General features: G+C 40.8%; 1 protein-coding gene across 5 annotated transcripts in view; it reads left to right on the plus strand.

The window, feature by feature from the left end:
- The window catches only part of LOC148030991 (MADS-box transcription factor 23-like), a 129,149-nt gene extending 111,472 nt beyond the window's left edge, over window positions 1-17,677 (plus strand). The window contains exons 6-7 of one of the 5 annotated variants that reach the window (XM_087684529.1): window positions 16,754-16,844; window positions 17,063-17,677. In XM_087684529.1, coding sequence (XP_087540655.1) covers window positions 16,754-16,837 — 84 coding nt within the window. In that variant the 3' untranslated portion in view covers window positions 16,838-16,844; window positions 17,063-17,677. The remainder of the gene's footprint in view (window positions 1-16,753; window positions 16,845-17,062) is intronic. The other 4 variants (XM_087684530.1, XR_015691836.1, XM_087684532.1 and 1 more) reach the window with 4 other exon arrangements.
- The last annotated feature ends 7,827 nt before the right edge of the window (window positions 17,678-25,504 follow it).

Genomic DNA, 25,504 nt, shown 5'->3' on the forward strand with positions numbered 1-25,504 from the left:
CTTGTCGTTCATTCAAGTCTTGAATTTGTTATTGGAGGTTTTGAATGGAGGTCATGATTCTTTCAAGGGTCGTCTCCATGATGGTGAGTAGGGCAAGAAAGCAGTCTTACTAAACTATTATGGAAGCACTAGACTATGCTCGAGAGACTAGACTAGGTGCAAGGTTTGTTACAAAAATTCTGATTTCAAGATAATCCCATGTAGAGACACAAGGTATAATTATAACTTAACAAGATATGGAAAATTCCACAACGCGGGACCGTAGGTATAGACAATAGGACTTGATAGGATATGAAGGATCCCACAACCTAAGACTGTAAGTATGGATACAAGATATCAGAATTACAACATCTCCTTCAACAGGGATGAACAAGATACAAGACACAATACTAGACAAGATCTTGTACTACGAGATTACAAGGTGACAAGACAATATGAGTATAATGGAAAACAAGACAATACTAGATACCATAACTAGACAAGAACTAGAATTGGAACTCAAAGTTACTTACTTGGAGGTCTCAACTCCTTGAGCTCCCAAGATTGGCATTGGCAAGACTGAGGAGCTTTATGGCAAGCCCCTCCTTTAATAGGTGTTGGAGGGCGGCTAAAGATCTTTTAGAATGTTCCATGATTACGTCATTGATGATGCAAGCGATGACATGGTATCATGGAATACATGCCATGAAGCTCCTGCCAGGCAATCCAAAAAGATATTGAATTGTCTTGAATCTAGACACTATTGGCTATCCAAATGCTTCTAAATCAAGCTACAACAACCCCCAAAGTGAGCCTCAATGGTTCCCCAAACTAGAACACATATTTCACTTAAATAGAGAGTTGGGTAGTGAGATGGTTCTAAGATGACATGGCAAGGGTGCGTTCGCATAGTTGACTCGAGGATGTCTTGTTAAGGGTGCGTTCCCATGGGGTGTGGATTCATATTGCATGAGCAAGAATTAATCCGTACACTTGATCATGGCATGTCCATGACAATTAATGAGAGTGGTAGAAGTGAAGAATGAATGAAGTGATTGCCTATTTATAGGCATAAGTTATCTAGGGTGGCGCACCACTCTTCGGATGCCACCCCCATTGAAAAAGTGGCCAAAATGTGGACACCACCTCTTTTGGGTTTGTCAGTGTGAAACCCTAAAATAAAGTATGTGAACTGAAGAAGTGGTTTCTTAACACGTCCCCTTCTTTGTGCCAGCTTGTAGTAGTAATGTGTAGAGCCTTTGAATCTTAACTAGGAACCGGCCCAAGCAACACTCATATCGGGACTCCATAACTAGTTTGAGCGAGGTGTCTCCTTCAAATAGTGCGGGTTATCTAGCTTAGACTGTGCTATAGGCTCTGCATTTGTAGACATAGTGCTCCTTGCTCTCTACCTCCTCTTGGCATAATCTACAGATCCACTCAACTCTAGGGATGTGGGCTGCTCTCTCGGTCTCAACCTCGAGCTAGTGAGAGGATACCCTAAGCTAGCCAATGGGTACTTGCCTCTCATGTGGCATGTATACATCTAAGTAACTAGATCTCTCAATGAAGCCATCCACGATAGTCTTCGTGAAGTGGTCTTCATAGTAAGACATCTTCGAAGGGAGGGGCTACCTGGGTGATAGCCATGCATGCTATATATAGAACTGGTGAGAGAGAGAGAGAGAGAGAGAGAGAGAGAGAGGGAATAAAAAAAAAGAAAGGAGAAAAAGAAATAAAGCTGTAGGCTTGGGGGAGAGGCCATAAAGGGCCTATTTTTTGGTACCAAATCTTACGAATACATACAATACCGTACCATCTGGATCATATTGTACTACATATAGAGACAACCTTGATATGAGGTTTCATGAGCCAAATAAAATTCGATCCATAGCAACCAAAAAACGCGTTCCCTCTTGGCAAAATATGAAACCCTGAAACCAATGAAACATTTTGTTTCATTTCGTGAAACAGGGTCTCGAAACAAAACTTTCAAGGTAATATTTTTTAATTTAAAAGAAAAACATTTTTGGATGGACATTTTGTGTCGAATCATCTTGCGGTTCTATCCAAATTGTGTTTCACTTGTTTTGCATGGATCTTGTCTCACTTCTCTCTTGGACAACTGTCGCTTCATAGTGGGCTCATCTCGTGCCTTGCAGCCCATCCAACCTGTTGCAGCCGCAATTGTCTTCTCCATTTCCTTCTCCTCCTCCTCCTCCTCCTCCATCTCTTTCTCCTGACCCATACTTCTTTATCCAATTTTTTTCCACCTTAAGCTTGAACTTGGATCTTCATGGATTCTACAAGCATTTCACTTGAGATGTTTGGGAGGATATCTTGTTTGTCTATTGCTATGGAACTTCCAAAACCAACATTGTGGTTTTTTTGTGAGAAAAAAGGACTAGCAATGGAGGAGAGAGAAAGGAGACAGTGACAGTGAGCGAGCTATAGCAAGAGAGTAGAGAGTGTTTGCTGAACTGAAAAGATAAGATTGAGAGTACAACCTAGTTTAGGTCATGAGTTGACCTAAACAACCTTCCACTAACTAACTACGGTTATGCTAACTTAATCTAGTTCTTAGTGTCACTACTTTAATGTCTAAAGACACTAGGTACACACAATACATTGACACTTGAATAGGTGTCCACACCACACGAAATACATTGGGCACTACCCAGAATTACCAAATTCTAACACCCCCTTGCAATGCCAATGTCTTGAAGTACAGGAATGGATGTAGAGCCCTCCAAAAATAAATGTACATTAGCCAACAATCTATACAATTGTACACATTTCACTATTGCTGTGAAGGCTGCCTTGTACTCAGTCCCGCAAGACGAGGTAGCTACTGTATGCTATTTCTTGCTAAGCCATGAAATGCATGAATGGCCCAAAAAGAAACAATGTCCACTAGTAGATTACCTAGTGTTTGCATCACCAGCCCAATTTGAATCAGTGTAATCTTGTAAGTGCAAGTCTCTCCCTCAGAAAATAATAATACATGTGACTAAGGACCCTCCAACAATTAATGTGGATTAACCAACAATTTGTGCAACTGTACACACTTCACCATTGCTATGAAGGCTACCTTGTACTCAGCCTCGCAAGACAAGGTAGCAATTGCAGGCTGTTTCTTGCTTAGCCATGTAACGCATGAACGGCCGAAAAAGAAACAATGTCCACTAGTAGACTACCTAGTGTTTCCATCACTAGTTCAATTTGAATCACTATAAGCCTGTAAGTGCAAGTCTCCCCCTCAAGAAATAATAATACATGTGACTAAGTACCTTGCAAGTATCTGAAGATTTGAAGATCTACTTAACGGCTTGCCAATGTGGTGCATAGACTGTGCATATATTTGCTCACTTGAGATATTGCATATTGGATGTCAGAACATGTGTTACGAAGGTAAATGAGGCAGCCAATAGCTTGGTTGTAAATTGCAACATCATGCATCCCTTCACCATCATGCATGGACAACTTTAAGCTTAGTTCCATAGGAGTACACATAGGTTTGCAACCTTACATTATTAAACCTATGTAACAACTTATCCACATACTATGACTATGACATGATGATACCATGCTGATTTTGGGTGAATTGAATCCCCAAATAATAGTGTAGATAGCCCATGTCTGATATACAAATGCATATTTTAAATGAGTCTTAAAACCTGCAATTTTTCCCTCTGTAGGTTCAGTGAGTAGCATGTTGTCTACATAAAGAATGATAATCGTCAGCAAGTCCCCCCCTTCATTCTTAATGTATAGAATAGAAGTGGTTGGACTATTTTTGAACCCTTTGTTGGGCAAATATGCATCAATTTTTGAGTACCATTCATGGGGAGCATGTTTAAGACCATAAAGAGCTTTATGTAGCTTACATATCATGTGCTCTTTCCCTTTAATCACAAACCTTGGAGGTTGTCACACATAAACATCCTCATGCAAATCCCCATTCTCAAGATTATTGTCTTAATATCCAATCGATGTACTTTTCAACTTCAATTTGCAGCCATCTCAATCACATATCTCACCGTACTCATACGGGATGCAGGAGCAAAAGTTTCCTCATAATCTATGCCTTTCTTTTGCGCATAGCCTTTTGCTACCAATCGTGCCTTGTACTCATAAATCGTACCATCAGCTTGATGTTTGTTGGGTATTTCACTCGCGCCTCACTTACGCCTACGCTCACATAGGAGTATCGATGATCAGTAGGACAATGGAGCACTTTTTACTCTCGGTAGGAGAGGTTTTTTCCCCGAAACTTATGGTATTATTTCGTATGTGCTTATGACACACACTTACGGGCACTTTTTGTGTTTGGGTGTGAACACCCACTACAACCCTAAGGTTTAAGGATTGTACCTTGTACTTTCAGCTCACACTCATTCAATCTATTGCATTGGGTATTGTGCTTCACTCTCACACTGTCTACTGGTTTTCTGTGCTGAGCTTCGATCCTATCCTCTCACATTTGGTATTAGAGCAGCTTTGACTTTGTTCAACTGAGTTCAGCTCAGCTCAGCTGTACTCAGGTACAACTCTGCTCAGCAACCGCCAATCAAGAAGCAGCTACCACTACCAAGCAGATTCTTCACCTGTGGCGCGAGGAAGCACAATTGTGCCATCGTCTTGCAGCTCGCCAGTTCGCCAGGGAGCTCGCTAGCCAAGCTGCCTTTGTCCTCGTCTCCCTAACTGCGCCCTTGTCCTAGCTGAAATGCTTGTGCCACACTCGCCAGCTGTCTCGAGTGTCACCTGCGTCTGACAAACCGTCAGCAGTTGCCATGCCCACCAGTGCCCGCCCCTGCGTGCTGCGCCGTTTTTATTTAGAAATGTTGCTCTAGCCTCTGACGTCCAGCTCGCCCAACGGTCCCCACGTCACCTACCTTACACGGCCGCTTGTCAAACTGCCTCGCCACGTCAATGTAGACAGCCCGGTCCCGGCATTTGCTGCTAGACGACACGTGATTTCTATGATATACATTCTTAATTTTTTTTAAAAAAAATTTCCAGTTGCAATTTCTGGAAGCAGGGGTTCCTATGCCATAAACACAACATTCAGAAACGTGTCTGGGACACAATGAATGTAATTTTTGGACACATTCATAAATTTTTTTTGGGGCTTTTATGTTTTCTGGGAACATTGGCATATGCATTGCATTTTTAGTCATTGAAAGACTGTTTTGAAAAATCCGAGGTAATAAATTTTGGGGATTTTGCTGGTACAGTGTTGCTGAACACTGATTGCACTTTGGACTGCGTACATAACAGACAGTTTTGACAGAGTGCACCTCTGTACACTAATTGCAGAAAGTCATTTCCTGCAACTTCTAGAAATTTTCAGATTTCCAGTGGTCCTGCTTCGACATTGCTCTTTTGCTTTTCTTGGTAATTGATAATCATGGCAAATTAGGGAGGAGATGTCTTTACCTATGTATCCAAAGAAGATAGATTGGATGGAAATAACTATTCACTTTGGTCCTTCATGATGAAAAATGTACTTATGGTAAAAAATCTTTGGGATTATGTTTAGTGGAGAAGAAGCTCGACCTGGAGTTGTGGCTCCAGCTACTCCTCCTCCAAGAGGACGTACACAACGGGCACCTCAGCCTGCTCCACTTTAGCCACTTCCACAAAGAACAACAGTTCAAAAAGTATGGGATACATGGGATGCACAGCCTTTGTCGCTGATTGCATTGGTAGTTCAGCGATTAATCATCCCCCACATTCGTTCAGTAGCTTCTTCACGAGAAGCTTGGCTAACTTTGGAGTAGATGTTTGCAGGCAAGAATGAGACCCGTATCCCTTTCTTAAAGAAAGAGCTAGAGACATTGAAAATGGATGAAGGTGATTCTATTCAGAATCACTTGAACAAAATTCAGGACTTGCGAGAGCAACTCATGAATGTTGACGAGTACTATTCGGATGCACAGATAATATCTACTACTTTGAACTCATTACCTCCTTCATACTTGGCTTTTCATACGGCCTTAAACCTCACCATGAGGATTGCTGCACAACCAATCACTTTTCTTCAGTTAGTCAGTTTACTTCTAGAGGAGAAGCAAACACGAAAGAATAGTGGTATAAGGGATGCTATAGCCTTTGAGTAGGCTTTTATGGCTAGACAGAAGGGCAAAGGCAGCCAAGTGAAGAATGCTCCGCAGAGTTCTGGGACTTCTGGTACATCATAGGCAAACAAAAAACAAGGGGGTACTCAAGCCAAAAAGGGCAAATGCCATTATTGTAAGAAGTCAGGCCACTACATCACTGAGTGCAGAAAGCGCATTGCCAAAGAGAAGAACAAGGAGGCAGAAATGTCTGTTTCTGATGCTCCTTTCACTGCTACTGAGTCTGTGTCCTTTGTTACAAACACGGACTATTGTTTTTACACATGCAGTTATGATACCTCTTGGGTAGATCGAGCATTCAGCTCTATTGAGGATTCATGCACTTGGTTTTTTGACAGTGGTGCTTCTAGGCATATTACATCTCGTAGAGATTTATTTGCTTCTATTAGTGCTGCTCCAGTTAGCAAGTTTGTACAGTGTGCCAACAACATACCAACAATGCATTATACCCTATTCGAGGTATTGGGGAGATTGTGCTCACAGCCATTGATGGCTCTATTCTCCGCCTACAGGATGCTTTATTTGTGCCAGGCATAAAGAAGAATTTGCTCTCTATCTCTTCTTTGGCACATTGTGGATTACAAGTCACAATTTAATGATGACAAATGCATGGTGAGAGACAAAGAACACATGACTTTGGTCTTGACAGGCACTTTATGTCATGGGTTATATGAGTTGGATGCTCTTTCAGTCGATCAATCAACGTATTTGACATCCACTCTTACTTCTACTATGATATAGGCCGAGCTATGGCATGTTAGGATGGGGCATGTAAACTTTGGCAACTTGATGCTCTTACAGTGTACACAGATGCTAGATTGATTACCTCTATTGGAGAGACCTCCTGAGCACTTGTGCGAAGGATGTATTTTGGGAAAAATGCATCGTTTTTCGTTTCCCCGTGATGTTACTTTTAGAGCAACAGCCGGGTTGCAGTTAGTGCATTCAGATGTATGTGGATCTATGCAGACAAAGTCATTGGGAGGATGTTACTATTTTGTGACTTTTATTGATGAATTTACTCGATTTTGCTGGGTCTACTCTTTGGTCAAAAAGTTAGAAGTGTATGATGCATTCTTGTCTTTTATTGCACTTGTTGAAAACCAGTCTGGTTGTAAAATTAAGACTCTCCGTTCGGATCGAGGGGGGGGAATACATGTCCTCTATGCTGAATTCTTTTTTGAAGCAGAAGGGCATTGTCCATCAGTACACTACTGCTTATACTCCACAGCAGAATGGGGTTGCAGAGAGGAAGAATCGGTCACTCATGGAGACGGCCAGATGTATGCTAAAGGCAAAGAGCTTGCCTCATAGTTTTTGGATGGAAGCCATCATGTGTGCTTGCTATGTTTTAAACAGATGCCCCACCAAAGCATTGAAGAAAATTGCACCTTTTGAGGCTTGGAACAGCCGGAAACCTTCTGTTGGACGCTTTCGTACCTTTGGGTGCCTTGCATATGCACATATTCCAAAGGTACTCAGAAAAAAGTTGGATAACAAGGCCGTTAAATGCATTTTTGTGGGATATAGCAGTGAGAGCAAAGGCTACAGACTCTCTGATCCTGTTTCTAAAAAGGCGTTTGTCAGCAGGGATATACTATTTGATGAAAAATCAGAATCGTCCCTGGCTGGTTTAGACACATATCAGGCTGCCGGTGATGTATTTGAAGGGCTGCTGCCCATTACATTTGGTGATTCAGCTGGAATTTCAGCTAGTGAACTCAATGTTCAGCCAACTGTTCCTTTGGAAAATACAGAAAATCAGCCATTGACTGATCTGAATATTCAGCAAAGTGCTGAAACTAAAATTCAGCAAGAGCTTATGCACAGTCAGGAGGCAAGACAAATGCCTAGATGGTATTTACCGACTATGAAAGATAGTCATCTAGATGCACCCATGGCTGGTTGTGCTAGAAGGCAAGCTCATATGTATGATTCTGCACATACCATGGAGTTCTTTATGGCAGCAAGCACCCTTGATGATGAGGAGCATGGATGTTTTGAGGATGCACAACAGAGTGTGCATTGGATGGCAGTAATGCAAGCTGAATTGGATTCTATCACTAAGAATCAAACATGGGATTTGGTGTCTTTGCCATTTGGGAAGAAAGCCATTTGAACAAAATGGGTCTACAAGCTGAAACAAAATGCAGATGGATCCATTGACAAATACAAAGCAAGGCTTGTAGCTAATTGTTTATGTGGACAAGATACTAATTTATGTGGACAAGATACTAATTGTTTAGGCTCCATGGGATGCATATTGCAGCCTTGAAGGCTGAATTACAACTTTCATTTGATGTTAGTGATCTTGGCCATTTGCACTACTATCTTGGCATGCAATTCATTGCAATTGTTTTGAGATAGTCCATAGCAATTGAGGGGGTGATTGCACTACTATCTTGGCATCAATTCGCTGGAATTGTTTCAAGACAGCTCACTGTAATGGAGGGGGGCATTGTTTTGAGACAATCTAAATACATAGGATAGCTCCTTGAGCATTTTTAGATACAAGCTTGCAAGCCTATCTCTATACGAGTTGAGACATGCCACAAATTTAAACTTGAGGATGCAAGAGATCCCTTTGATACCTCTATCTATACCAATAGGCTATTGGTTGCCTTTTGTACTTGTACAACATACAACCAAATATTCAGTTTGGGGTTTCTCAGTTGGTATCCTTCATGCACGGCCTTAGCAATAAGCATTGGCAAGCAATAAAGTATGTCTTTTGATATCTCAAAGGCATTTAATCATTGGGCCTCTTCTAGCCTTGAAGTAGTTCTCTTTGCTTGAATGTAATTACGAACAGTGATTGGGATGGTTATTTGTATACTCGAGTATCCCATGTTGAGCTAGAAATTCATTAATCCGACTTAAACAGCCCCAAAACATGCTTAATTAATGAAGAAATCTTCTTATTTTTAAAAGAAACGCGATCCTAGAGAGCTACTATGTCGCGTATACAAAACCCCAATTTGGGTGCCCCAAACTTTCTATAAATAGGCACCCATTCCACCACTCTCCCTCAATCTCGTTTTTGTAGGTTTCAGGAGCCGTATCTCTATTTCCCACATCTTGTTCGTGCAGGACATCATGGGCAAAGCTTCCCCCAGCCATCTGCTACCATCTTGTGAGATGGAAGGATCAAGGTGCAGCTGAGATTTAGTAGACAGTCTGAGAGTGAGAGACAGAGTTGAAGCACGACACCCAAGAGCATAGACTAAATGAGTGTAACCTGAAAGTACAAAGTACAACCCTTAAACCTTAGGGTTGTAGGGGGTGTTCACACCCGACACACACTAAGTGTCCATAAGTGTGTAACATAAGCACATAATCACATGCGACAATAAGACTATAAGTCTAGGGGAAAAAACCTCTCCTACCGAGAGTAAAAAGTGCACCAGTGTCCTATTGATCACCGACACTTCCATATGAGCGTAGGCGTAAGTGAGGCGTGAGTCAAATACCCAACAAAACCCCCTAGAGTGAAGAGTGATCAAGAGTACAAGGATTATCCGCCACCAAAGGATATCAAATTTAAAGCATCGCGAAATGCTTCAAATTTGTCACGAGGAAGAGCTTTGGTGAAGATGTTTGCCACATTACTGGTGGTAGGACAATAGACAAGGCTGATATCACCTGCATGTAGCCTCTCTCTGACAAAGTGATAATGGATCTCAATGTGTTTCGTACGAGCATGAAACACTGGGTTCCATGCCATTGCAATGGCACTCTGACTATCAGTGAACAACGGAGTAGGCTCCGTAACAGATACATCCAAATCAGCTAGCAAGCGTCTAAGCCATACGCATTCAACTGTGGTAGTGAAAGCTGCCTTGTATTCAGCTTCACATGACGATGTGGCAACAATGGATTGTTTCTTGCTAAGCCAAGAAATGCAAGAAGAGCCAAGAAAGAAACAATTGCCACTAGTGGAGTGACGTGTATCATAATAACTAGCCCAATCAGAATCACTGTAAGCATGTAACTGCAATGGTCCTCCCTTGGCATAAAGCAACCCAAGAGATCGAGTACCCTGCAAGTAGTGAAAAACACGCTTGACAGCTTGCCAATGTGACATACGTGGCTGATGCATATACCTGCTCAAAGCTGAAACTGCAAACTATATGTCCGGCCTAGTGTTGCATAGATAGATAAGTCATCCAACTGCAGGAGCATATGTATGTATATCAAACAAATCACTGTCATCATGTAATGACAGTTTCAGTCCAGGTTCCATGGGAGTACAAACTGGCTTGCAATCTTGTAAGCCAAACTTCTCAAGAAGCTGCCCAATATACCTTGACTGTGATAGCCCAATACCGGGAGCATCATGTATGAACTCGATGCCCAAGTAGTAATGCAAAACTCCCAAGTCAGACATGTCAAAAGTTTGCTGCAAATTTTGTTGGAATGCTGAAATCTGATCAGCATGTATTCCAGTGAGGAAAAGGTCATCAACATAAAGACATATAATCAGCATAGATCCCCCTTCTTTACATACGTAAAGGGTAGACTCAGATGAGCTGTTTAGAAACCCCTGACCAAGCAAGAAAGCATCTATTTTTGCATACCAAGCTCTAGGAGCTTGTTTCAAACCATATAGTGCCTTTTTGAGCTTGGCTGCTGTACATAAACTTCCTCCTGAAGTTTCCCATGTAAAAATGCAGTCTTGATATCTAGCTGATGCACTGTCCAACCATAATGTGCAGCCAAAGCAATCATAGACTTGATGGTCGTCATACGGGAAGTAAGAGCAAATGTCTCCTTATAATCAATGCCCTTTTTCTGTGCGTAGCCTTTAGCTACAAGCCGTGCTTTGTATTTATCAATGGATCCATCTGCTTTCCTTTTCAGTTTGTAGACCCATTTCGTTCCAATGGCTTTCTTCCCAAATGGCAAGGACACCAAATTCCAAGTTTGATTCTTAGTAATAGAATCTAATTCAGCTTGCATAGCTGCCATCCAATGCACACTGTGTTGTGCATCCTCATAACATTTAGACTCTTCATTATCAAAAGTACTTGCTGCCATAATAAACTCCATGGTATGTGCTGAATTATGCAAACAACTTTGCCTTCTAGTACGACCAGCCATGGGTGCATCCAAAGGACTATCTTGCATAGTCTGCAAATACCATCTAGGTAACTGTCTAGCATCCTGACTGTGTGCAAGCTCTTGCTGAATTTCAGTTTCAGCATGATGCTGAATATTCCAATCAGCCAATGGCTGAATTTTTGCACTTTCCATAGGAGCAGTTGGCTGAACATTAGGTTCATTTTCTGAAGCTCCAGCTGAATCACCAAAAGTAATGGGCAGCAGCCCTTCAAAAACATCACGGGTAGCCTGATATGTGTCCAAACCAGCCAAGGATAATTCTAATTTTTCATCAAAAACAACATCCCTGCTGACAAAAACCTTCTTTGTAACGGGATCATAGAGTCTGTAGCCTTTGCTCTCATTGCTATATCCCATAAAAATGCACTTAACAGCCTTGTTGTCCAATTTTTTTCTAAGTACCTGTGGAATATGGGCATAGGCAAGACACCCAAAGGTACGAAAGTGACCAACAGAAGGTTTACGGCGGTTGTTCCAAGCCTCAAAAGGTGTGATGGTCTTCAAGGCTTTGGTAGGGCATCTGTTCAAAATATGGCAAGCACACATGACCGCTTCCATGCAAAAACTATGAGGCAAGCTCTTTGCCTTCAGCATACATCTGGCCATCTCCATGAGTGATCGATTCTTCCTCTCTGCTATCCCATTCTGATGTGGAGTATAGGCTGTAGTATACTGATGGACTATGCCCTTCTGCTGCAAAAAGGAATTCAGCATAGAGGACATGTATTCCCCCCCTCGGTCCGAACGGAGAGTCTTAATCTTGCATCCAGATTGATTTTCAACAAGTGCACTGAAAGCCAAAAATGCATCATACACTTCAGACTTCTTTTTCAAACAGTAGACCCAGCAAAAACGTGTAAAGTCATCAATGAATGTCACAAAATAATAACAACCGCCCAATGACATGGTCTGCATAGGCCCACAAACATCTGAATGCACCAACTGCAATCTGGTTGTTGCTCTGAAAGCAACATCACGAGGAAATGAGAACCGATGCATTTTCCCCAAAATGCATCCCTTGCATAAGTGCTCAGGAGGTCTCTCCAAGAGAGGTAAGCCATCCAGCATCTGAGTACGCTGCAAAAGCATGAAGCTACCAAAGTTTACATGTCCCAAACGAGCATGCCATAACTCCGCCTGTATCATAGCAGGAGTAAGAGTGGATGTCAAGTATGCCGATTGATCTACTGAAAGAGCATCCAACTCATATAAACCATGACACAAAGATCTTGTCAAGACCAAAGTCATGCGTTCTTTATCTCTCACCATGCAACGGTCATCATCAAATGTGACCTGCACACCACAACGTGCCAAAGAAGAAATAAAAAGCAAATTCTTCTTGATTCCAGGCACAAACAAAGCATCCTGCAGGCGGAGAATAGAGCCATCAATGGCTGTGAGCTAAATCTCCCCAATACCACGAACAGGGTATGATGCATTATTGGCACACTGTACTGATTTCCCAACGGGAGGTGCACTAACTGAAGCAAACAAATCTTTGCGAGATGTAATATATCTAGAAGCACCACTGTCAAAGAACCAAGTGTCAGCATCCTCTGTAGAGCTAAGTGCTCTATCGGCCCAAGAGATGTCATAACTGCAAGTGTAAAAACAATAGTCCTTGTCCACAACAAAGGACGTGGACTCACTAGCAGTGGAAGGAGTAGTAGAAACAGACATTCCTGACTCCTTCTTCTCTTTGGCAATGCGCTTCCTGCACTCAGTGATATAGTGGCCGGGCTTCTTACAATAATGACATTTTCCTTTTTTAGCTTGCGTCCCCCCTTGTGTCTGATTCTGCGATGTGGCCAAAGTGCCAGAACTCTGTGGAGCATTTTTCACCTTGTTGTTTTTGCCTTTCTGTCTTGCCACAAAAGCCTGCTCAGAGACTATAGCATCCACACCACTATTTTTCCGTGTTTGCTCCTCCTCTAGAAACAAACTAACCAGCTGAATAAAAGTGAGTGGGTGCTCAGCAATCCTCATGGTGAGGTTCAATGCAGTATGAAAAGATAAGTACGAAGGAGGTAAGGAATTCAAGGTGGTGGATTTCAACTGTGCATCCGAAAAATACTCATCTATATTCATGAGCTGCTCCCTCAAGTCCTGAATCTTATTTAAGTGATCCTGCATAGAATCACCCTCATGCATCTTCAAAGTTTCCAACTCTTTCTTCAAGAAAGAGATCTGAGTCTCATTTTTTCCTGCAAACATATGCTCCAAAGTCAACCATGCATCTCATGAAGAAGATGCCGAACGGATATGAGGTATGATGGACCGCTGAACTGCCAGAGCAATCAGCGACAATGCCTATGCATCACGTGTATCCCAAGCTTTTTGAGCTGCAGTTCTTGGAGAAAGTGGCTGAGGTGGAGCGGGCTGAGGTCCCCGTTGTCCACGTGCGCCATGGGGAGGAGGAGTAACGGGAGCTACAACTCCCGGTCGAGTTTCCTCTCCACTGACATAATCCCATAAATTCTTGGCCACTAATACATTCTTCATCATGAATGACCAAAGCGAATAGTTGTTTCCGTCCAATCTGTCTTCCTTGGATACATACGTAAAGACATCACCTCCCTGATTTGCCATGATGACAAATTTCCAAAGAAAAAATGAGCAATGTCAAAGCAGTATGGACTGGAAATATGCAAATTTCCAGAAATTGCAGCAAACACGCTTCTGCAATTAATGTGCAAGGGCGTACTCTGTCAAAAAACTGTCTTTTAATGCACGCTTCCCAAGGTGCAAACAGTGCTCAGCAACACTGTTATATCAAAATCCCCAAAATTTTTGCCAAAATGTCTGTCAAAACAGTCTTTTTGTGACTGTGCCAGCAGTTCATATGCAACTATTCTCAAAATACACAAAAGCCTCAAAATTTCTGATGATCCAGTCCAGAAATTTGCATCAAATTTATCCCACACTTGTGCTGTGCCTGCCACGTATGAACCTCCTCTTCTAGAGCTTTGTTCCGGGCTAAAATTCAAAATTTTTGTTTTAAAAAAAAACACACTTGACGTGGACTACAGCGGGCGGACAGGACGTGATGGCGTGACGTCTGCAACTGGCGGCAAACTGACAGGCAGGCGCTGGTCTGACGGAAGTCGGGTGGGCAAACAGTCGAGCAGACGTTTTTACGGCTGACGTGCAGCAGGCGACAGTGCTGACGAACAGGATGACAGTCGACTTAGGCAGCGTCATGGCTGATGTGGACTGCGGGGCAGACGGGTGGCCGTTTGGGCGTTGACGAACAGCGTGCTGGCAGACGTCAACGCCTGCAGCTGACGTGACGCCTGACGAGTCTGACGTGGCTGGGCAGACGTTGCGCTGGAGACAGGTTGCGTGCCCCAAGTTAGCTGGAGACGTCTGCTCTGTAAGCTGGAGGCAAGAAGCAACGTCTGATGAACAGCACTGGCGTGCTGAAGACTGATGACTTGGAGCAGACGCAGAGCAGAGGTGGCTCGGGTGCGGTCAGGATTGCATGCTGCATGCAGGAGCTGAGCTCAGAGCTGTGCTCTGATACCAAATGTGAGATGGAAGGATCGAGGTGCAGCTAAGATTCAGTAGACAGTCTGAGAGTGAGAGACAGAGTTGAAGCACGACACCCAAGAGCATAGACTGAATGAGTGTAACCTGAAAGTACAAAGTACAACCCTTAAACCTTAGGGTTGTAGGGGGTGTTCACACCCGACACACACTAAGTGCCCATAAGTGTGTAACATAAGCACATAATCACATGCGACAATAAGACTATAAGTCTGGGGGAAAAAACCTCTCCTACCGAGAGTAAAAAGTGCCCCAGTGTCCTACTAATCACCGACACTCCCATATGAGCATAGGCGTAAGTGAGGCGTGAGTCAAATACCCAACACATCTGGCATTTGGTTCTAGCCTTTGCCGCCTCTTTGCAATTGTCGCCTAGTAGCATGGAGTTGTCGCTTTCAGTTTGTCTGTTGTGTTTGATGCTGATTTGGTGTCGTCGCCAGCAATGTAGAGCTATTGCCCTGATCTTCTCTTTTCTCCATAGGTTGCATTTACAGTTTGTGGTTGCAGTCCTAATTTTCTCTCTCCTCTGCAGGCTGCATTTGCACCTAATAGTTGTCGTGCAGTTTTCTCTCTCTCCTCAAGTATCCGTGTTTTTGGTCTTTCTTTCTCCTATACTGTCATTTGGATTAGATCCAGTCTTCCTTGGCTGCATTTGTGTTTGACATTCAGATGCTTCCTTTGTTGCGATTTAGGAGTTGTTTGGAGTACAACACACTTTATAGCTCGTCGCCTGTGCTTTGATCCCAAAGATACGAGAGTTGGAGATTCAATATTCATTGCATAGTGTGTTTGCTACATGAGCATTGTATATTCATTATTCATTCACTTTATTATTCATTGTGTTCACTGTCTTAGGGGTACCCTAATTTTAACCCTAGGTGTGTTATGTGTCTATTAGTCTGTGCTTTGTCATACAGTTGGTTTTGTGTTTTTGTGTTTAGAGCATTTCTTCACATCCGCTAGTGGTAATTGTTTCATGATTGGTGTCTATAGTGTCCACATCTAGCTATGAAGCTAAATATAGGGCAACATTTACAGTTAGATTAGTTGATCTTAGTGTGGGATAATGATCTCCCACTCCTATAAATATTGATAGTCAAAGTGCCATGGTAGTTGTGAGAAACCTAATGTTTTATGCTCCACTTGGCACATTGAGTTGCATTATCATTATGTTAGAGAGAGGCTTCATGCAAGGGAGATTGATTTGACTTATGTACCTACATATAGGACAATTCGGCACCACTAAGCACATTGAGTTGCATTATCATTATGTTAGAGAGAGGCTTCTTGCAAGGGAGATTGATTTGGTTTATGTCTCTACATATAGGACAATTTGGTAGATGCATTAAGGCTCTTTCGAGAGAGAAGTTTGAACCCTTTAAGAAGGCTTGAGGTTTACTATCATTTGAGGATTGATCTGCCATTCCTTGTACATGTTCATATCATTCACTCCAAGGGGTTTTTTATACTTAATGTGTTCCTCCATTGTACTAGTGTGAACGCTCCCTTATCCACAATCACCTTTTACCTTCTAGCTAGAGCAGGATTTTCACCTTGTGAACACCCACTTTGGATGTGGTACTATAGTACCATAGGGATTGTACTTTCATGCTATCATTCTCACATTAATGGATGTGACCTTTTAGTAACCTTCTCATCTCGCTTGTACATTGTGAGTGCATGTGCATACTCTTGCAACTGAGCATTGAACCAACACTTGTAATAAGGAGTACTGTATGTACCTAAATGGATCTGCTGGTTATGCTGTTGAGAATTCAAGTGGGAACTTTACATGTTCAGGCATCAGCATTGGCTTTTGTACCTCCTAAGTTAATGATTTGACTGATGTCTGAGGTGATGGCTAATTATGTAGGTTACATTTTACAAGAAACGTTTTCTGTGGATATCGTTGTTCTCTTTCCTATTGTTGATTTGAGTAATTTGATGTGAATGTTCATGTTGAAAAGCTGGCTGAACTTACTGCAATTGGTCATGGTCCAAACAATTCAAGTAATACCATTGGGACATCATGTTCTAGAACAAAATTGTAAAGCAATGGTGAGAAACCCTAATTTTTCAAGTGATCTGTTGTTTTCACAATGAGACTCCTTTGTTCTGAACTGTAAATCTGAACTTGTGAACATAGGGTTTTCACAAAGATGGAAAGATTAACAAAAGTAGCATACTTTTCAAGTTGTGATGAATAGGTGTATCAGATCCCGTGATAAAGCTGCTATTATTAATTAGCCAAAAAAACCTTTTTCCCCCCCCTACAGCACAACTAATGACAAGCTGCCAAGCTGCTCATTCATCTGATAATGACAATTGTTGTGCTGCTATGTTGGAGCTGGGGTAAGTTTGTCCTATGCTTCATTTTCTTACACATTTGTTGTGATCTGATCAGGTGGATAATGGATTGTCTATCTAAAGATTGTAGTAGGGAACTACACACTTTTTATGATCTGAAGTACAGGCTGAAGCTGCCTACCTCCTTATAACCTATGTAAATATCAGGAAACATTTGAAGTAGAACATTCTCCTCTGGCAAAAAAAGAAAGAAATGTTGTATATTGCTGATGATAACACAGCTGGTACAACTTCATTGTGGGTTTCTTGTGCATCTGCTGCCACAAAATATTTTCCACTGGATGAGTGCTAACAAAAGAAGAGCTATTTGGGTTCTGACAAAGCATCACATTCATTATGCACCTATATAAAATGTACTTACCCTAAAAAATCAAGATCATGCAAAATATTGGTCTAGCTGCCGTATAACAATTTGTGTACAAGTTAATATTACTGTATATGTGTCTCTGTATATATGTAGCCACTGTTACAAATGAACAAAACCTTGTGCAACCATGGAGTCTAGTTCACCCATCATCAAGAAATCTTTTTTTTTTTTGTGCTGCTGATCTGTGTTTAACAATGATTCATCAAGGCTGCTCTTATGCCAATAAAGTCAAGCATCACAAGTTTTCCTACAAGAGAGTAATAATCTCAAACCTGCATACATTTTGGTCATAGATACAGTACAAGTTTTATGCCTCATTGACCATGTGATGAATAAAGGCAAGGATATATCTTGAGATGGACAAGCTCAAGGCCACCATTCAGTACCTATCTTACACGATCTGTAACCTTACCTGTATAAACAAGCTAAAGGGTCAGTGGTAATTGCATGAAGCAAAGAACCTGTCTTACTAATTTTTCATAACTTCTGAGAGAGGACACCCCTTTTGCCACTAGGCAATCCGGATTATGTGAAATGCCACTACCAATAATAGAGCACTCAATTATGTACAATGAGGCTTCTATTTGTGCTCTAGCTAGACTTTGACCCAAAATACGTTGAAATTTGTTTGTAGGAAAATAATATTTGCTACTGAGTCTAATCTTGAGCAATAATTGAGTGATCAACACACTTGTTTCCCCATTTCTCAAGCTTGATGTGCCCATTCAACAGTTAGCTTGCACATGCGCAATAACATGTTTTTTGTTGTTGCATGTAGAACTTTAAAGGAGGCCTTTGAATAACATTCCTTGTCCAAATAACTTTTGGCAAGGTCTAACTTATCATTTGTGTTTTCTTAAAACCATAAGTTCATACTTTGAATAAAATGTGTTCTTCTAATTTGTGCACATGCTCTTTGAAGTTTTGCATTGAATTTTTCGCATCTTTTGTTCTTTCCCTTCAACCTATGTACATAAGTAGCACATCAATGTTATCAAACTACATACAATAACATAATGATTGAGCATGATATTTGCTCTTAAGTAGAAGCAATCTCTTTGCACATAGGTACATGTGCCAATTTGCATGTCAAAGTAAAGACCCATCAATAAAGTTGTATCATTATAGTCACAACAACAAATAGTGAGCAATTAACATTTTATATAATCTAGCCACACTTCATAAATTCTAGTAACATCATGTTGAAAAGTAAATTGTCTTTATTTGATTTCTTGACTACAAAAGTGGTCATGCACAATTCTTCCATTGGGTCAAGTGTGATTATTGTATGTGCATCCGATGTTCAATTAGCTTGTATAGTGTGTCAGATGTTATGAGTATTGTCTTCTACATGTGAAATGAAAACATTTTACTGAAAATGCAAGTACATTGCACGGATATTGAGTCATGTAATGCACCATCATGATCATCAAATTCAAACTATAGGTATATACATGGGCAACTTGTTCAAAGCCTTAGCTTTGTTCTTTCTAGTTTGGTTTTTGTATTCCTTATCATTAACTTCTCTTGGTGCTAGTTGTGGTTGTATCAAGCCAAATTCACTCCCAGTTTTCACTCTTGCTCTCTAGTTGTTAACTCACACAATATTCAAGTTCTCTCAACATTGGATCATTCCACACACCATGACCAATAACGACAAATGTGTTGCCTTGGTTGCCATAATCGATTGTTGGCTTTAATCATAGCCATGCAAAGTAGAAAGCTTGACAAGTCTAGCAGCTTAATACATAAGCAAAATCCATGGAACAAACTTTGCCTAACTCAAAATTTCTTGTTTTATTTCCTACAAAAAAGAATGTCACAATTGAAGCATGTATAGAATCTATTAACTAAGGTCCATTGAATTTAGCTTTTAATACTTAACTTAATACAATATATCACACTTCCAATATGTATTTAATCTCATATAGGGATGAATTTAGTTTGAAAATAGTTGTCGATTGTCTTTTTTTTTTTCAAAACATCAAAGTTAAGTTTCAAAATCTTAGTAATTTGAGTAATACTTTTTGTGGAAAAAGATTAACCACACTTTCAACATTTTGTTTAGAAAACATGTATAGGAGATGCTACAATTTTTTAGAAACTGTCATGTCTAGTGTGTTGTAAGATATAATTGTAGGGATATATGAGACATATTCTATATAATTTCTAGCGTTGATAAGGATTGTGAAGAAATTCCAAGTCTAAAGCATGCAAACAAAGTCGATCCTAGTCCCACAGTTAGGTTATTTCAACCATATAATCACCAATGAGCATCACAAACAATTTCTTCACTTGATCTTTGTTTAATATGTTGTATGGCAAGGATTGATTTGTTAGAATATGATGAGTAGGATTCTCTCTAAATATTTAGGGTTTTCCTTGTTGGCTAGTTTTCAAGATTTGGTTGGGTTGTAAGAAAAAAATTTAAGTAGACAGCTTTGAGGTATTTGATTTTAACACATAGAGCTAAGTTTTTTTGTAAGGGGACATGATCAATAATAATAGACAAGGATTGACAATGCACTTCTATGTTGGTATGTCTTGAAAGATGCTAAGAGTCTTGTTCCACTCCAGGACAATATAGGTTGTGGATTGCATGTAAAGTTGTAAATTTTTCATTTCACTTTTAACATTTATAAGTTTAATGATGAAGGCTTAGGAGAGAGAAGTGAAGGAAAAGATTGCAAAGAGGAGAGAGGAAGAGAAAGAAGATGAGAGAAAAGAGAAAGACTAGCAGAAGAGAGAGAGATCGGAAAAGGGAAAGAAAGATAAGGGAAGCCATGAAAGCTAGAATGAAGGGTAAAAAGAGACTTGATTATTGACAACTAATGCCCTAATTGGGTCTCTCAACACCTTACATACTCTCTTAGTATAATTGGGTATTTTTGTGCTAATTCGTGTTCTACGTGTCTATCCCCACTCTTTTACATTCCATCCCGACCTCGAAGGTTTTTATCCTAAAAAACAAAAAAGAGAACTTATTTGTGTCCCTCATAGGGGAAGGGGGGTTGTAGAGTACTACTTTGTTCAGCATTACAAAGGAGCATATAGGTATGGGAAAATATAATCTCATGTGAAATTAGGGCATATAAATGTATATATGATGCATACAACATATGCAAGCTGATAGCGTATGAGTTTTTTCACCAATTCTTGACAATTAGAGGCTAACAAATAGTGCACAACATGTTGTTCAAAACAAGCATGCTGGAGAAATCTAGTCATAACTTCCTATGGGCAGCTTCAATTGAGGCATTTGGAATGTCAAAACGGAGGCCATGAAGTGTACTTTCAGTCCATATAGATGACACTTGATTGTCATTAATGTAGGGTAAAAACTATTCTAAAATTGTGTGGTATCTGCAAGTTACCTAGAGTGCAAACTAGGGCAAAGTTAGCTAATCCTTAGTCAAAATTGCACCCTTGAAGTAGGGGGAGGGCTACACTAGCGAAACACTGATCAATATAGGGATTTTTCAAAACTATTTCCTTTCTCTAGGATCAAATGGATAACCTACATGATAAGCATTGAGCTGAAGGGTCATCCATACAAGCATGGGTCATCGTACTATCATTGAGGTCAATAGGTTAATAGGTTAATTGTGATCCAATGTGTTCGTTCTATCATAGAAGTAATTCATGGTGTCATCTTCAAGCATTGATGGTGGCACAAAATCCTCATTGACCCACACGGTAGCATGCACTGACTTGTCCATAAACTCATTGGGAATCACTGTGCCATGTAGAACTAGAGCAGATGAGGCTACAATCACTACTACATTCACTATATCAACCACTAGGCATTGCATGTCCATGAGCCTCATATTTGTGGTTACTATTGGGCATTCAAAGTTAAAGGCCCTTGGGCTGTTGGGACATGTGCTCATAAAGTTGCAGTGAGATGCTTTCATCATGGCATCAGTCGTTAGAAGCATCATGTTGCTCGTAAGGATGCACATGTTGCTCATAGTAATGATCAAGTGGTTGATGATATTGAGCACTCAATTTTGTTGATAGTGATATTGCTCCCCATGTACATACTCGAATACATTTGCACTATGATGCTCATGTACATAAGGCTATCTAGATGGTTGTCCATGTATGTAACCAGAATATAGCTCATAAGAACGTACATAGTCATCAGATGCATGCTACTGCTCAAAATATCCACAATCATCATATGCATGCTAACTACATATCCAAACCATGCCAATGGTCATGGTACTCATAATTTCCATGAGAATGCCCATATTGTTGCTCATAATCATGCTAATCCGTCCTTTTAATTGTAGCCATTTGAGCAACTTGAGTTGTAAGGGTTGCAAGTTTGACATTGATTGCCTTGGCTTGAATGTTGATGACTAAGAGGGTTGAGATTACTCGGGCCATCTTAGACATGAATTGACTGTGTTGCTCAATTAGTTGATTGCTGCTCGTAGCTCTGGAGAGCTTCTTGTTGCCATAGAGTAGCATTCAATGCACTCATTTGGGGATGCCAAGAGTGAGAAAAAGAACTGGAACTAAGAGCCATGACTAACTTTCTCTAGCGGGTGCTCCCTGTTGATCACCACCCCATGGACCTCTCATATACTCATAACAATGTGCTTCAAGGTCTGCATGTTCGTGCTTCTTATTCTTACCTTTGATGCATGAAAGCATGTCGAATTAACCCCTCAGATATTGCATGACAGCTTGCTTCAATGTTTGCAATTGTAAGTATTGTAAGCCTAGTAATCTTCCACAAACATAATTCCTTCACTGTATATAATAATGCAAGTGTCTTCACTATGTAGTGTTGGAATCACAGGAATATCCACTCCATCCACTTCGTATTCACTATTGCATCTAGTGTTTATTGTTTCATTCAATACTAATTGTGACAAGGGTTTTAAAAAAAAACAAAATGTAGTATAAGCAGGCCTCACAATTGCCTTCATAGTTCAGATGTGGAATCACTATTGCATTCACCTCATCCATAGTTGCATTCCTTTGTTGCATTCAGTGTTTTCTACTGCCACAAGGCATTGACAAATGGAGACCATCACGATGAGGCACTGCTTCTAGGACTATGCAACCTCAAACATGCCAATTTGCATCAAGAGCTCTTGGGTTTGGCATGGGTCCAAGAAGCACTAAAATCTCAAACATCAAGTTCTAGCCTGGTCCAAGAGGGGTTCTTTCAACCTCTCTATGATGTGTTAAAGAATGTTGAGGTCGTAGCTTTAACTCTGTGCACCATTTCCTTATCCCTTCAATGAAATCTTATTATGTGATCTTCTAACTTACATTTATATCAGACTCCCGCATTATGGAATCAAGGGGACCCTCATTTGGAGCACTTGAATGCAAGTATTCAACACAATGACCAGCCTATCATATTAATTGGGTATCCTGCTCTAAACAAGTTATTGGGACAAGAAGTCTGTAGCTCCTAGAGGCAATTTTATTGTTCAAATAGCTTCTTATGGCCATTATAGCAGCAGATATATTCGAATAGTTACGAACATCATAACTAGAGATGTAGAAGCATTTGGCAAGACCAAGGTGATCCAGACACCCAAAATCTGTGAAGACAAGTTCAGTACATCTGATTCATTGTGTTGCAAGTCGTGGTAGCAAATGTTTGGGCCAACTGTGCTACAATAGTGTTTGAGGTACATCCACCCAGAAGGATAAGCCATCCAATTTTAGGGATTTAGAGGATGCTCTGGCATCATTTACCTGTTGTGCAAATCTTATCTGGTCCTTTGTTCTCGGGTTTGTTGCGACTTCAATGCATCATACAAGCCTACAATGATATTGTGGCCACCAAGAGATTGTCGCCCATAAAAAACCAACCCAACTCTGATCTTTGGAGAGGAAGCTCCAGCTTTATCTTCATGGACAAGTTTTGTACATTAGGGGAGAAGATCTACTGATAGCCTGGGAGCAGTAGCTATGGTTGGATCTCTGTGCACTAGCAATGGACGTGCGCCCTGGGCTCATCACCAACCGAATATGAAAGTAGCACTCTTTACAACAAAATGGACCATATACACACTCTTCTCAACCTTAATACTAGGGCACCTATCACTGCTAATTCAGTGGTTTCCAATGCAGTAACTGGCACAACTGCTCCCAGGCTAAGATTTTGTGAAGCTTCTCAAGGGCAACGGGTATCCATTGAGAACTTAAATCCTTTATATTATGCTTCTGAGCCTTTTGTACCGGATGTTGCAGAGCAGAACCGAAATGCCCGCAGAAGCTGCTCATTAAACCAGCTCCTCCGGATGGGATTCATCTCTCATGTTCGAGATTGCTTGTAGGATGTTAGGGTTTTGCAATAGTGAAAACTTCTCACGATCATCATAGCACACTGCATAAAGCCGCGTCCTCTTAACGTGCATTAGGCCAGAAGGTTTTCAAGGGATTGTCATGCCCTAGGCCACCGAAAGCCGTGGGATCGACCATCCATCCAGGTCTTAGGGCATGGCTCAAGGTACAGAAAGACCTAGCACAAGATCTCTCACCGCTACTATGCAAGAACCATGTTCTTCAACAATGGTTGCACCAAATCCTACGCCTACTATTGAAATAATGAACATGCGGCTAGGTTCACCTACAAGAAGAACGTGACCTGGCAAGCTCGCACTGTTGACAATGTATTTCTGAACAAGAAGAAAGCTCCAAAATTCATGTAACTCATGTAAAACAAGGTTCAAAGTCGGTGTAGAAAGTTTCAACAGGCTCTTCAATGAACCACTAACCACCTTACCACTACACTTGATGAGCAGGCAAAACTTGCAACATCAAAGCATTGCAAGCCTCTGCCCAACCAACGAGGATTGCACATGATTGCCATGGTTTTTCCAAGAGCTAGACTCTCAAAGAAGCCTTTAAGAGGTCCTTGGGGCATCTTTGACAGATTTAGAGAAATCTATCATGAAATTTCTGAAAAGTCTTCAATGCTGCTTGCTTTCTTCTTGGAAAAGTCCATTGGTCACTCTAGTGCTCGTTGCCATGTCTGTACCTGTGTACTTGAAGTTCTTGGATTTATGTGACTGAAGAGGATGATCTTAAATGAAATGTGGCTAACTAGATCAAGAATCTAAGTAGCTCTAATATCAATTGTCATGAAGGAGACCTAGAAGAGAAGGGAGAGACTGCAGAGAGGAGAGAAAAAGAAAAAGATTAGCAAAAGAGAGAGAGAGACCGAAAAAGGGGGAGAAAGAGAAGGGAAGCCATGAAAAGAGACTTGATTATTGATAACCGATGCTCTAATTGGTTCTCTCAACACCTTAAATACCCCATCAATATAATTGGATATTCCTGTGCTAACCCGTGTCCTACCCATCTATCCCTACTCTTTTACAACATGGCTTCATTAAACTCCAAAAAAAAGGCTCCATAAGTACTTTGATTTATGTAAGGATTTGAAAGCTCCCAATAGGTTTAGCTTGCCTTTTTTCAATTCTCTCCAACCATCACTTTTATGCAACTTCCGTATCCAAACTCTTAATGGGATGACTTGTTAAATGATGCTTAGGAAACTTCTTGCTAATTTTTGTCTCCTTTAGTGGTGCTATGGGGTGAGATGGGGCTCTAAGGACAACATTGTAGCAAGATGAGTGATCATGCCTCATCAACCTTTCATATTTTCCTATTCATATTGCTCATCTTTGTCACAACTCTTGTGCTATTACTCTTCTTCAATGGCTCAATTATTTTTCGAATAAGTTAAAGTAATCATCCATACTTCATCTATAGATTAAAGTAAATAGGCATACTTCATCTACAAGTCCATGCACACACATTGTTATAGTAGGGTTTAGCTTGGATTTAAGGAAAAAGGGATCAGTGTGGTGTAAAAATAAACTTGAATGGGTGAGAATAAGAGTACATGCCATCTAGCATGAATGCTACAATTGGAGGTGTTACTAGAGGATTTAAGTTAGTGATCTTTTATATCCATCCATGTCCAACTTATACAACTTGATATTAC

The sequence above is a fragment of the Lygodium microphyllum genome, chromosome 9, assembly GCF_053477565.2.
Source record: "Lygodium microphyllum isolate KBCC chromosome 9, Lygodium_microphyllum_v1.1.10, whole genome shotgun sequence".
Lineage (NCBI taxonomy): Eukaryota > Viridiplantae > Streptophyta > Polypodiopsida > Schizaeales > Lygodiaceae > Lygodium > Lygodium microphyllum.